The sequence below is a fragment of the Balaenoptera musculus genome, chromosome X (assembly GCF_009873245.2).
Source record: "Balaenoptera musculus isolate JJ_BM4_2016_0621 chromosome X, mBalMus1.pri.v3, whole genome shotgun sequence".
Lineage (NCBI taxonomy): Eukaryota > Metazoa > Chordata > Mammalia > Artiodactyla > Balaenopteridae > Balaenoptera > Balaenoptera musculus.
Window position 1 is genome coordinate 57,743,355 of NC_045806.1, and position 14,458 is coordinate 57,757,812.

The following is a 14,458-nucleotide window of genomic DNA, read 5'->3' on the forward strand; positions in this document are numbered from 1 at the left end:
AGTGTCTGGCCTCTAAGGCCATTTTTACAAAATATACAAACCACTAGATGAGAATGAAGGCAACAGAAAAATTCAACTTTTCATAACCAAAAAATTAGCACAACCTTAAAAATAATTTAGAAAAGAATGTGGTAAAAGATATACTGCAGATCTGCATTCTATTACCCAAGCTAGGTCAATTCATAATTCTAAATCTTTCTACAGTATGAGATTAAAAATCATTTTTAGTGTATATATAAATTCTGCATTTTATCACATGGGTATGTTTCTTCAACACTATCTTTTGAAAATAGGCCATTTAAAGAGACCACCGTTTTTATTCTAAAAGTTTCATTCAACTTTACTTTGGGTTGCATACATGTGAAATGTGTTCTTAATGTCTAAAAATCACAATGGATAGCAGCAAAGGACTCGGGGGGGAGGCACATTAAGGAGAATTTGATAATTTACATTGTGATTATTTTGCATACAATGGAAGACAATTCACACTTCTCAAACCTCAAGACTTTCCTTTTTACAGAACCAAAAATAAACTCAAGACACGTTGGCAATACTGCCCCACCCCTAGACAAATTGATTACTCTTTTCACCTAAATTTTTAACAGTTATTGCAGCAAAAGATTTTGATAGTAATGAAAGTTTGTAAATTATATTTCAATCTCTTTTTCTGGAACCCAAAGTGCATGATGCAGGGTTCTCCTAATCTTTCAGTAGTGCTTCTCCTGTCAATAATTCTTCATTTTGTTTGGCAAAGGCAGTTTTTGAAATAAGTCTATTCTGATATACTGACATATAACAAAATAGCACCTGCAGGAATCGTGATACTTGTTTGGTCAGTCTGACAGGGTAAATTGCATATCCAGGCAACCGAGACCTTGAATAACAAAAAGCTCCATTTTCAGAGTCCCTGGTTGAATGTTTAATTAGATCAGCAAATTGTCCATCCACATCTGGTTGTTCATAAAAGCAAAACCTAACATTTGAGTGCTCAATTCTAGTGTGAAGTGTTTACCATGGAAGCGAAAGCTGGAGCTTAAAAGATAACAGTCATCAGAACTAGCCGGAGCAAGAAAAGAACCATCTGGCACATTTGCTAGATTTCCTTCTGTCTCCCAGCATGTGATTTGTCCCCAGCACTATCCTTATTTCACAAGTTTTCTCAGCTTCTCTGCAAAGCTTGTCACAACCATAAGACCACTACTTTCCACTGAGTCACAAACTCTTGGGCTTCCCTAGTGGCGCAGTGGCTGCGAATCTGCCTGCCAATGCAGGGGACATGGGTTTGAGCCCTGGTCCAGGAAGATCCCACATGCCACGGAGCAACTAAGCCCGTGTGCCACAACTACTGAGCCTGCGCTCTAGAGCTAGAGCCCGCGAGCCACAACTACTGACCCGTGAGCCACAGCTGCTGAGGCTCATGTGCCTAGAGCCGGTGCTCCACAACAAGAGAAGCCACCGCAATGAGAAGCCCGTGCACCACAACAAAGAGTAGCCCCTACTCGCCGCAACTAGAGAAAGCCTGCACGCAGCAATGAAGACCCAATGCAGCCAAAAATAAATCAATTTTAAAAATGAATAAATTAAAAAAAAGAAAGAGACTCTTGCAACCACAGGAGCAGAGTCAGGATCAAAATTCAAATGATAGCATGTATACTTTCAGACGCATGGACATCTGTGCTGGTAAGTCCACCGACGTAACTTTGGATTTGATTTTTCTGCATTGGAGGTGGCAATGGTGAGTGTGGAGGGACATCATCATGACTCACTCTTGGGCTTTGCAGTGTGACACCTGAGGTGCCAATGAACAAGCCATACACAGACTTGTCCACAAAGATCTCTGGGGCAATGACTAGGCCCTCGTTTTTATTTTTGGAGAAAGAGTTCTCTCCCGCTTGAGAAGGAACTGCAGAAACTTCCATGGGAAAACTGTCCAGACAATAGGCGATCCTTCCAAAGCATACATCCCCCTCATTTCTAGGCACAGAATACCAAACGCAGTCTTGACGGGTAAGTCCAATAACTACAGGCACGTGTTCATTGTGGTGAAGACGCAAATCTCCATTCTGAGATTCTGAACTCTTTTTTTTAAAAAATCTATTTATTTATTTATTTATGGCTGTGTTGGGTCTTCGTTTCTGTGCGAGGGCTTTCTCTAGTTGTGGCAAGCGGGGGCCACTCTTCATCGCGGTGCACGGGCCTCTCACTATCGCGGCCTCTCTTGTTGCGGAGCACGGGCTCCAGATGTGCAGGCTCAGTAATTGTGGCTCACGGGCCCAGTTGCTCTGCGGCATGTGGGATCTTCCCAGACCAGGGCTCGAACCCGTGTGCCCTGCATTGGCAGGCAGATTCTCAACCACTGCGCCACCAGGGAAGCCCCTGAACTCTTTAATGAATTATTTTGTTCTCGGCACACAGTTTCAGGCTGAAGACTGTGAAAATCTTTTCAGACATCCTTCCGTGTTGGATTTGGATTGGAAGAAAGAAACAGGGCTTTGAATCTCACTTCCTCCATTTTGATACACCGCTCCTCAGAGTTTGTAGGTCAAGAGACTAAGGGGTAGGACTATAGTGATGATTGACGAGGAAAGTGGACCTTATTGGTCTTTTGAGCTCTCGCATCTTTAAAGACTATTGGTGCTGAGGAGAGGAAAACGTATCCTCATCTGGCAGAGCTCCCAGAGGGTGTGCTCCCCTTGCTTTTCTGCTTTTGTTCTGCAGAAAGCCGCCTTTTTAATGTACCCATTAGGCTTTCAGTCTTTGATCTATTTTGTTCTACCTTTTTCATCTTCCCTGTTGATATCACAGCTGGCCATGTCTTTACCATAGCAGCTACCAAATAAGGAATCATTTTTTCCAAACTCACTGGCTAGTGATGGTTGCTGTGCTACCATGAAATCAGTTTCTTTACTTTTATTCGAGCTCAAAGATTTCCGGAAGGTTTTAAAACGAATTTTCTTCGTTATGAATGGTTAGCTACTCCGGGGGGTGGGGGTCGATATCTCTCTGGAATATTATCCCCAAACATCTGGAGAGCCTGCGGCGCTACATCTATGTATTTTTCCAGCTTCATTGAACCTTTGGAGCCATTTTCCAGCGGCAACTGCGCGGCGGCGGCGGCGGCGGCGGCGGCGGCCAGAGCGTGTCTCCGGCTCCCTCGCCGAGCGCTGGCGCGACTGCTCTGAAGTGTGCGTTGTTTCAAGCCGCTAAATTGGTGGGCAATTTGCGAGACAGTAACAGAAAACGAATACACCATTAGCGGTATTATTACGGTGTCAAAGTTTGGGATTGCGGTGGAAGAAGCGCCTGGTTTATTTTAGGTGATTCTGAATTTAGAATTGCTGCCCATAAAAGGGAGAAAAACAAACAGAAATCAGTGTGAAAGAGAACACACAAAAGCACCCCCATCAATGCCCAGGTCAGGCCTTCTTGGTCACCCTCCTCCAGCCTGAAGTGACTGTTCCCTCCTCAGATATTTATAGACAGTGATGTATTTTATCACCTTAATAATACTCTTCTGTTTTATGCTCTAGTGGCTTTTTGTGTCTACGTAACTGGGCTTCAATTTCCTTGAGGGCAAAGATCTTGTCTTGCTGATTTTTGTGTCTCCCACAGTGCCTTGCACTCTAGTAAATGTTACTTGATTGGCCAAAGAAGATGCGTTTATCTGATAAGTCCTTCCAACTAAACCCTCCAGGTGCTACTGCTGGAAGGTACCTGGAGGGGGTTCTTGAGACTCCAACAGGAGTTTTTCCTTATTGAATCACTGTGAGCCCCACCACCCAGCTTTCCACAGCAGCGTCCTTTGACTCCTCTCAGGATAAGGAAACTTAGACCACAAGTATGGATGGGCCAAATAGCCTGCCTGGCTGGGAACATAATCTGGCATTTAACAAGAAGAAGAGTTTTACTTAATTAGCTAGCACCCACTAATCAGTAAGGCCTAAACATCTGCCAGTGGAATCTGAGAAGTCCGTTCTAAAAGTTGAAAAGCTGATTTTATTCACCACAGATGGAGCACTTCTGCCGGGGTTGGGGGGGGGGAGCGGGGAGAAAAAGGTTTTACCAGTTAAATCAAATTAAGAGAAGAGGTTGGTGCCCAATTTCCAGGAGAGTTTGTGTAGTGAACTTTGTCTTTTTCACTGCATCTGACTCGTAATTATGGATGTGATAGAAGAAATGATCAATATTACAAATTTCCTCTGTGCCCATATCCATAATTAACAGTATGTGAACTGTCTCAAAGAAATTGAAGCAAAATTTGAGGACTTAAGGGTGTGTGTGTGTGTAGTCAGTTGGCTAGGTAGTAGAAACATTTTGAAGAAATTCACCGACTTGTTTTCTTAGATCAAGGACTTTTTTATTTCTTTTGGAAAAAAGAAGGCTCCGAGAGACACAACTTGTTGCCTCCATTGGTTTATAATTTCTTGCTGATGTGGCAAGCTACCTTAAATCCTTCCTGGAACAAGAGATGAGATATAAATTAATACCAATGTGACAAAATGTCTGAACAGTGGACTTGAAACTGCAGGAGGATCATAAAGTACTGATTTGTTCAATAAGTGGAGGCAACTTAGCTTCAATCTCGACGTGTGGTTTAGGTAGATGGCAAATTAATCCACTTATCATTGTTGAGCTGCCTTGAGTTAAATGATATCACCGATTGTAACGTTCTGCAGAGCTACGTGGTGGAAATGAAGTCACAACTCAGAAGGGTCATGGGTTTTGACGAATATGAATCGTCTTTAACATTTTTATGGCTGCTGCCTTTGGAGTGCAAACTCTCAGCATGTCCCCGAGTTATGAAGCATTTGCCATAATACTGTGGGCAAAACTATCCTGAACACCAAAAGGATTTGGAAATTTCGGGCCATATGGCCCAAATCTGAGATGCTTGGGTTCACTTGGTCCTGTGAAACTCTCAATCTTTTTCATCAAAGTGCTTAAATCAATGGCTGGAATCAGAATTAAGATGTGTTCTAATTGGAACCCTCTCCGCCATCGTTTTGAATCCCGGCCTTTGAAATATAACCATTTAAATTTACTTGCTCAGAATTGATTCATCAACCTTGTAACTATCCTTTTTTGTACAAATAAAGTTGATGAAACTTTTGTAGATGCCTTTGGCATTTCTATTAAAATCTACGTTCTTGGCTAGGTAGTAGACTATATACTTTACCACTCTGGCAAAAATGTAGCCATCATGTGTATGTTTCTTTTTCACCTTCCGCTTCGCTAGTAGAAAACTTGGACGGTCCTGCCCCAGACAGTGCCCTAGCCGCGAGTCGGGTTGACAGGGTTGCTCGCATGCGCTCTCGACACAAATCGTGTTTGTCGCAATGGGCCCTGTGCGGAAGGCTACATAGGAAAGAGTGACTTTGATTATAGTCATTTTGACGTAAGTGGTTACCGCGCTACTTCCGCGCTGGTACTTGATTGTAACAGAAAGTAGTTCCGGTCCGTGTTGTCTCGGCCGAGGAGCCGTCGCCGCCATTTCAAGACCGTGAGAGATAGATAGCCGACCAGAGTTCCTAAGGTTCAGTGTATGTAACTGTTGCCGCCGCTTAAGCCTCCCAAAGCAGTGGTACGGCTGCTGCCCTTGTATTTGCTACCTCTAGAAACATTCTTGCCAGTAGTGGCGGCAGCGGGACTCGATTACCCCCTTTTCGCACTCCCTCCAGAAGCTCCAGATGGCGTCTTCCGTGGGCAACGTGGCCGACAGCACAGGTACCGGTGTCTGTTCTACCTTGGCAGACGCCCCCTTGGGGTCTCGCGCCGTCCTCTGCCTCTCATCACTCCCTTCCCTCTAGCCATCCCCATTACATCAGTGGCATCGCTGAGCTTTTCGTCGTCTACCGGCATCCGATCGGGGTTTCTGCTGTCGTCCGTTCCTTAAACATTTCCTCTCGCTTGCTTGTTTTTTGCTTCCTTTCTTGCTTTGTAATCCTATGCATTTTCTAGCCTTCTACTCTCTCGGGACGCTTCTTCCACACGTGCGCGCTTAGGATGTCTCGGAATGGAGTGCATTGGAATCCCTGCCCTTCTCGCTGCCTTTCACTTGCCTTCGCCGCCGTATTCTCTCCTAATTCAGCTCACCGCCCCCTCCTCTTCCCCCTCCACGTCCCCCTCCACCCTGCTCCCCTTAGCCCGATTTGGTGGTCCTCTGTCAATCGAGGGCGGGGGTGCCGTTCCGAGGTAATCGTATCCTCACTTTGTATCACCCCAAGGACGAGCACAAGCTCCTGGGTGTGCTTCGAGTAACCTCGACAAGAGAGGATTTGGAAGCAGCACCCCGCCGGGCAGCGCCTTTCTGCTGTGTCTTCGGTTGAGTGGCCCCGGTTTCGATTGGAAATTTCCAGGGGTTCCTTTTGCCATCGCTCAATTCCACCCGCTGCCCCCAGCCTGGATTTCCCACCCAGTCCTCCTCCCTCCCCTCCCGCAGGGAGCCACACCCTTTCCTTCGCGAGGTTGCCAGCCCTGCGGTCCACTTCCTACCCTTGGGGAGAAACCACCCTGGTGTTGGGGCTTTGGCGTTGACCATCCTGCCCGCCAGTTTCTCGCTTTGTGTTACTTTCTCCCTGTATTCCTCCGCCGCCGCCTCTGGGTCTTCCATCCCCATTCTTTAGCCCGGTATCTCTTTATTCATAGGGGGTGTATTTTTTTTAAGTTTTCATCCCTGCTTGAAGAGTTTGTAAAGCAACTGGAGTGTAGCTGCACAAGTACAAGGCGGTTGCCCTTTTAGACAATTAGTCGAGAGTATTTGGTACTAAAAATAAGGAAACAACCAAATTATAGGAGTGTCCTTCAGCTGCCTTTCCATATTGAGGCTATTTGGGGCGGGAGGGAGGGGGGGATTGGGCTGCGGTTCTAAGGTTTCCCACGAGGTTATTTTTTTGTTGATTTCTCAGTTGAGATGTGTCAAGGATTTTATTGTTTTTGAACATTGCGCACTAAGAAGTGAATCTTCAATTGTCTTATCCATGATTGTAGGTAGTGGGATTAGTTATTAGTCAGTGTTCCCCTCCCTCTCAGGGATTTTTAAAGATTTAAGATTCTGTCCTAGATTCTCCTGTACTAGCTTGCCCTTTTCTACGTGTTATTTTATTTGAGGAAGTTGTCATTTCGAGCGTTAAAATAGCAGGCGGCCTTGGAAAGTTAATAATGTCTTAAAATAAGGAGCTAGGAAGTTCTAGAGGCTTGTCTAAAATGTGATTTTCTAGTTTTTCTCAGAGATATAACCGCCCCCAGAGTTGGATGCAGGTCTCTCTGCTCTTATGTTAGTGGTCAGCTAGCTGTGCATTCTGTTAGGAAATTTACTTTGCGTTCCCGTGAATACAGTTCACTCACCAGCTCTAATGATTGGGGGTCTAGGCTCAAATTTGAGCTTGTCACTCTGACCTTGGTAGAATTTAAGTAATTTGTACAATGTTTCCCACGCTATCTAGTTAAAGTGGTGTGGTCAAATTCCCAGTAATGTATTATTAAGTAAGTATCTACAATTGATACTTAGGTAGCTTGTTGTTGTTTTCCCTCTCTGGGCTTTAGATGTATACCCTTTATCTTTATATATCTGAACGAAGTCACTTACACACAGCAAAGTGCTTTCATTTGTTATTCTGTTGTGCTTTATCGAATGGTTTTATATTTTAGTGTTTTCCCATTCTTTTAAAAAATCATTGCAGTTGTAGGTAACTGCTTGGTTTACACAGGGTTGTTTGCAGTGTCTTAATCCTTCAGTCAGTATCCGAGGTCTTTGGAAAATGCTAGTGTTAAACCAGCGTGGGTGGGATTTAGCTAATTTGGTCTCAGTGTGAGTTTGGGATGGTAGAGGAGCAATGTAATCTTGGGTCTTTATTTAAAATGTTTGATGATCCCTTTAAATATTTTGGCTCTTGACAGATGAATTCATCTTGTTTATCAGCTGTTTTAAAAATAGCACCTTGACTTTTAGGTTTTTTTTCCGTATGCTTGTTTCTAGTGTTGCCCTTAAAGTAATTAAAAAATTAAGTTGTGAAATATACAAAAGCAACAATATAATTGAGTTCACTACGCATCTGGTGCCCCCAACCCAGGTTAAGAGAGAGATTGTTACCAGTACTCCACCCACCACGGATCCAACCTAGAACATGGGACAAAGTATTAAGTTTCCCAGTAGGTTATTCTGACATTATTAAATCTATGTGACCTTGCAAATCACATGTTTTATATTTTGTTTTTCTGTGTTGACTAAGGTATGAGGAATAATGTTTCGTGACTCTTTAGATGCTACTTCTGATTTGTAACTTAAAAATACGAAGTATTTTTTGTCATTATGTAATCTCCTTTGGAAGTAAATATTTCTGTCTGGTCTGGGAAAGAAAGTTAATGGGCGAATTCTAAAAATGCTAATTCTGCACTTGATATTAACTTGGGGGTATCAGTAACGTGCAGAACACTCTAGTGCTTTACATAGTTTCAAGCATTTTCACCTTTAAGTTTAATATACCATATTTTTACATTTTTTTGTTTGCATTTCTAACTTTTTGTTTTCCCCCCCCCTTCCCTCAAATGTTTTGATGATTCTCCAGAACCAACGAAACGTATGCTTTCCTTCCAAGGGTTAGCAGAGTTGGCACATCGAGAATATCAGGCAGGAGATTTTGAGGCAGCTGAGAGACACTGCATGCAGCTCTGGAGACAAGAGCCAGACAATACTGGTGTACTTTTATTACTTTCATCTATACACTTCCAGTGTCGAAGGCTGGACAGGTAGGAGATGTGGGGGTGATGCTGGTGATTGCTGCCTCTGGGTGCTAAGCTTGAAAAATGATACTTAAATATTTGAACTTGAAATTTTTCCAGTACTGGGTTTCACCTGGAGCCACCAATGCACATCTGCTCTCTTGCCCACTTGTGACATGCGCAGCTGCCAGTTTTTCCTCCCTCCTTTTGTGGTGGTGTTTATATTATCAGTATGACTAGGGACCTTTTCTAGTTCTTTCCACCTACGTCTGCTGCTTTTTTAAAACTCTATTCAGGTAATTATTCTTAGTATACATCTGAGCATCCACTCTTACCTTTGTAAGATGTGTCAGCTTGAGGGACAGAAATGCTCAGAGATGAAGGTGTATATGCTGTGGTAGGAGGTGCATATGTGGTTCAAGTTGCAGATGCCATCAAGTCATTATGATGTGCTACTTTTAGCTAATCAGTTGAATTAATCAAAAGGGAAGAATCTGTGTTCTTATCCTTTTAATAAATTGTCATTTTGGCTTATTTAGATATTTAAAGGTGTGCGTCATTGAATCTTTTCAAGAAATGGAAAATGAGACTCACGCACATAGCATTTTTATTCTTGATCTTAACGATCATGGTTTACAATGAGGCAGTTTGGTAATGAGACTCTAGTTAAGAATTTTATCTCATAAGAAAAAAGAGTGTTCCAATTTGAAATCTGGAATTCCTCCACTTCTGAAAAACTTTGATTTCCAAAATTTTTCCTACTATGTGCTAGTTAAAAGATAATGTATTATTATATAATGAGCAATACACAGGATCTTCAGAAACTGTTTGAGTTGCGTATGGGCCATACCTTCTTTCTGTAACATGCATACCCATGCATGAATACTTTTCCCCTTTTCCAGATCTGCCCACTTTAGTACTCTGGCAATTAAACAGAACCCTCTTCTGGCAGAAGCCTATTCGAATTTGGGGAATGTGTACAAGGAAAGAGGGCAGTTGCAGGAAGCAATTGAGCATTACCGGCATGCGTTGCGTCTCAAACCAGATTTCATCGATGGTTATATTAACCTGGCAGCCGCTTTGGTAGCAGCAGGCGACATGGAAGGGGCAGTACAAGCTTACGTCTCTGCTCTTCAGTACAATCCTGTGAGTATAATTTTAATGGTTATTATTTTCCCTTCACAAAAGCCCTGAAAGAAACAGTTTGATACTTTAGACACTAAAATAGGTTTTTGCATGGAAAAAAGTCAAGAGTTTGGAAATGTTTTGTCTACTTAAAATGGTGAAATTGCTTTGACTCAGGTCTGTGTTATGTTTTAAAAAAAATTATTTTATCTAGCAAGTTATTTGAGAGCATAAAAATTATCCTTATTGCAAGAAACTCTACGTCTGTCTTTATAATGCCCGTAAAAGTACAGAACACATGACATTGTTTCTTTGGGCTCTTTTGATTAAATTTGGGTAACTTCTGCTATAACATGTTTGCAACAGTTAATTGATTTTCAAGGAATAATGGAAGAAGGGCCTTAATCTGTAATATAGAATAGTTAAGATGTCAGTATATGGATCTGTGACATGAAAACTAGGCTGCAAATTTTTTTCCTCAATATCCTATTCTCTTTTCTTTCTACATAATTAGAAGTGGTAGAATAGAGGTGATAGTATGCACACCAGGCTTTTGATTAGTTCTAATAAATTTTTTGTCTAAATTGCAGATGTTTTCCGGGGAACAAGTGAGGCCCAGTTGGCAGACATTAAGTTCACAATGTGTTAAGGTTTCTGAAAGGTACACAGAAAAAGTAAGACTTGCCCTTAGAACTTTTGATGTAGTTAGGGAAATAAGATAGACATAACAGGAAAGTGATAAAGAGGGAGATTATAGGAATCCAGAAAACATTTAAGAATATGTTTCTGAGCTACGTCATCAACATTTAGCTTTGCACCAACCCTTGAAGTGGTTAATAATTAACTATTATAGCTACCATTTATTGAAAGTCTACTATGTGCTCAGACATTGTGCCATTCAGACGTTGGTCTTTCTTAATGCTCACAATGATCCTTCAAAGTAGATGGTATCTGTTCCAATTTTACCACTTAAAAACAGACTCAGGGGTTATGTTAACTTTCTTGGGATCAAACAGCTAGTAGTGGTGAAGTGGATATTAAAAGCTGAGTCTGAATATCTTGAAAGCAAACATTGTAGAGAGAAGAAATAAAGGAAACCCTTTTTATCTGGGTACCCAGAGGGCATCCACCCCTCAAGGCAGCCCTTGAGCACAGTTTGAAAACCATTCTGCTGTCCCTTAATCCTTATTTTACAGGTGGGAAACTGAAGCTTAATATAGTAGTTTATGCAAAGATCTGAAATCACTTTTTATCATGTCTATGAACAGTTGTTTTTTCCGTTAATTTTGATTGTAAAATTTTAAATTTTATTTATTGCTTTTTGTATGGATACAGTGAAAAGTCTCCCAGCTACCCTTCTTGGAGGTAGCTGATGAAACTAATTTCTTATGTATCCTTTTGGAGATACTCAATGCATATATATGTAAATTTGAGTGACTTTTTTGTAATTTTTATTGCAGTACCATCTAGCTAGTTACAGAAAGTTTTAGGGAATCCTGTATGTGCTGCCACTGGGGCTTGCACCTTGTTCTTGCCAAGGCTCAGGGCTCACTTGTGTACCTAATTGTCACAGTAAATTCTTTCCCTTTATTAATTAAGGTTGGTTCCATCCTTCACTTGTTGATTGCGTATACATTCACTTGTGCCCTTTTACACAGCCGTGGGCCCAAACACCTTGGAACTCTGATCCCCTTTGCTCAGGTTTCCAGTTGCCTACATGTATCGCAGAGCAGTCATTGCTGCTGACAGTATGCCAAACTGTAGGAGTATGATGAGAAGGGAAAACTAAAGTGGGAGACAGAACCATGCTTTTCAATATCTAACCTGTTAACAGGAAGCTTATCATTGTGCCCTACCAAAGAAGTAAGATAATACTAAAATAAATCATGGGACTACCCCTTGAAGGCATTGAACAGCTGTGCATTCCCATCTGGTTCTGTTTCTTTTAGTGGAAGGTGCTGCTTTATTTCTGTCTTTACCAGTAAGAATGAAAAAGGGACTGTGCCTACTGCCTTGATTTCACCTAAATATACCGTAGTGATGATGTTTTAATTCATTTCAGGGTATCTAGTCTTAACTAGATTTAAGCTTACTGTCAAATGCCTGTGTCAATTCAGTACTGACAGAGAATCTTGAGTCTGTTCCTAGATTGTGCTCTTGTTGGCAGTGCATTGCTGGCCTGAATCACAGATGTAGTTGGCATTCTATGAAAAATAGTTAAAGAAACTCAGGTTATTTTGGTTTTGCAGTAGTGAAAAAGTAAAATGTTAAGGTGGTGGTCTTGGCAACCTGTTTTCAATAGTGTTTGTCTTTTTAAGTTAATGGTATGTCAGTTTAGAAGTTATTCTGTGACTTGATTATAGAAATTACTTTTTTTTTTTTTTTTTTTTAAAGGAATTCCTTTATTTTTATTATTTATTTATTTATTTATTTATTTTTGGCTGTGTTGGGTCTTCGTTTCTGTGCGAGGGCTCTCCCCAGCTGCGGCAAGCGGGGGCCACTCTTCATCGCGGTGCGCGGGCCTCTCACTGCCGCGGCCTCTCCCGCTGCGGAGCACAGGCTCCAGACGCGCAGGCTCAGCAGTTGTGGCTCACGGGCCCAGCCGCTCCACGGCATGCGGGATCCTCCCAGACCAGGGCTCGAACCCGTGTCCCCTGCACTGGCAGGCAGACTCTCAACCACTGCGCCACCAGGGAAGCCCTAGAAATTACTTTTAAGAAGTAGAGCTGTTTCATATTTTTACATTCTGAATTGGCTTCTGTAATATTGGGTGATTTAATAATTTCACTAAAATATTAGTCCATTGTATTTGAAGGTGCTGTTGCAGCTGGTAATCTTTCACATGATAACTCACTAGAATTGCCCATGCTTGGCAATCCCTTTTATGAGTTATGTATAAAATGTTCTTTGTAAGATGGCTATAATACTGAGTTGCTCTAAGGAACTCTGTTTCTGAGTCTATAGGTTTTTGAACCATTGCTTCTGTTTTGATTGTGGATGCATAGCACTGAGAGCTACTGGCATCCTGACCATCACGTGTTACTGTCATGTTATTTGTTACTGTTGCGAGTCTCAGTCATACAGCTAAACTGTAGAAAACCTTATACAGTCATCCCTAGGTATCCGTGGGGGATTGGTTCTAGGACCCCCCACGGATACCAAAATCTGTGGGTGCTCAAGCCCCTTATAAACAGTGGTGTAGTACAGTTGGCCCTCAAGAGTCCACAGTTTCTGCATCTGCAGATGCAGAGGGTCAACTGTATTTCTGTCCCTCTCTGCTCTGCTTTTTGTAAGTTTGCTGTGCAAATGTCACATTTAAATACTTGAGTGCTTATTGTGTGTACAGTGCTTTGTTAGGAATTGGGGAGATGTGTTGTGGGGGGAGTTGTGGATTATAATATGAGACAGGACCTGACCCATAAAGGAAAAAAGGTGTAAGCTCCTCAGATGATTATTCTTAGGGAGTATTAATCAGAAGATTTTCTCGAGTGGATGCTTATAACCTAAGCATTCTGTAGGAAGGTAAATAGCAAGTAGACTTCCTTGGCTGAAGTGGTGAGTCAAGTAGTAACAAGAAGTGAGTGTAGTAGAGGAGAGTCAATTGGAAGATTGAGAAAGAATAGAGGCTGAGGAGTTTGAATTTAATTTGAGAGGCAATTGAGAACTACTGTAGGCTTTAATCAACCTGATTTTATTTCGTGTGTATATAGATGTTGTGGGTGGGGGTGGGGGGGCTCTAGGAGGAAAGGCGGGAAATAAATGCTATCTCAGGAAGGGTTGTTATACAGCAGATTCTTACTCATTTCCGTCTCCTTACCTTTATTCATAGTATTTTCCCTTGTCTGCAATGTCCTCCTCCTTTGTCTGTTAAAACCGTACTCATCCTTTAAGGCCTGGCTTAAAATTTCTTCTTTGAGTTCATTTCTTTACCACTATGTGGCTGTTTAATATGTATGTGTTTTGTCTTAACACATAGATTGTAAGCCCTTTGAAGATAAGGATTCTGTTAATTTATTTCCCTACAGTTCCAGGCATATTGTTGAATTGAATAAAGGTTTGCATAGAAGATATTAACCTAGGAATGGACACAATGGGCTGGGTTTGAGAATTGTGATTCTCTTAGCAGATATTGTTTCAATGTGACTAATGAAGCGGAACTGATGTCTTAGGTTTTGAACTTTGGGGAGAATAGTGGTATCCTTGAATTTTCTGGAAATTAGTTATTCATGCATGAAGGTTTAGATTTCCAATGGGAGAATTGGATTTCACTATTATATTTAATATGGTATGTTTTACCTTTTTCTAAAACTGCCTTATTGATTATTTTATAGCGATCTTGAAGATAATCTATTTTTAACTGTGGGCATTGTGTTAACTTGATTTAGTATGCTGTAATGGGTCTAGATGATATAACTAAATATAGGTACATACACTGTCAGTACTTGGATGGCATGCATCCAAGAGTTTATAGAAACTAGAGGGTAAAATTATGCAACAGTTGGCTAAGATGTATAGCCCATTAGGGTCATTGTTGGAGAATTATTGCAAGACTTCTGATTATTATGGCTCAGAAAAGAAATAGGAATTGGTAAAAGTCCAAAGATGTATAACCACG

General features: G+C 41.6%; 1 protein-coding gene and 1 pseudogene across 4 annotated transcripts in view; one reads left to right on the forward strand and one right to left on the reverse strand.

The window, feature by feature from the left end:
* Positions 1–707: 707 nt before the first annotated feature.
* Positions 708–5,491, reverse strand: LOC118888298 (annotated as a pseudogene).
* Positions 5,459–14,458, forward strand: part of OGT (O-linked N-acetylglucosamine (GlcNAc) transferase) — a 37,631-nt gene continuing 28,631 nt past the window's right edge. For 3 of the 4 annotated variants that reach the window (XM_036839235.1, XM_036839237.1, XM_036839238.1), the window contains exons 1-3: positions 5,474–5,724; positions 8,565–8,745; positions 9,621–9,864. In XM_036839235.1, coding sequence (XP_036695130.1) covers positions 5,688–5,724; positions 8,565–8,745; positions 9,621–9,864 — 462 coding nt within the window. In that variant the 5' untranslated portion in view covers positions 5,474–5,687. Of the gene's footprint in view, positions 5,725–8,564; positions 8,746–9,620; positions 9,865–14,458 lie in introns of all 4 variants that reach the window. The other variant, XM_036839236.1, reaches the window with a different exon arrangement.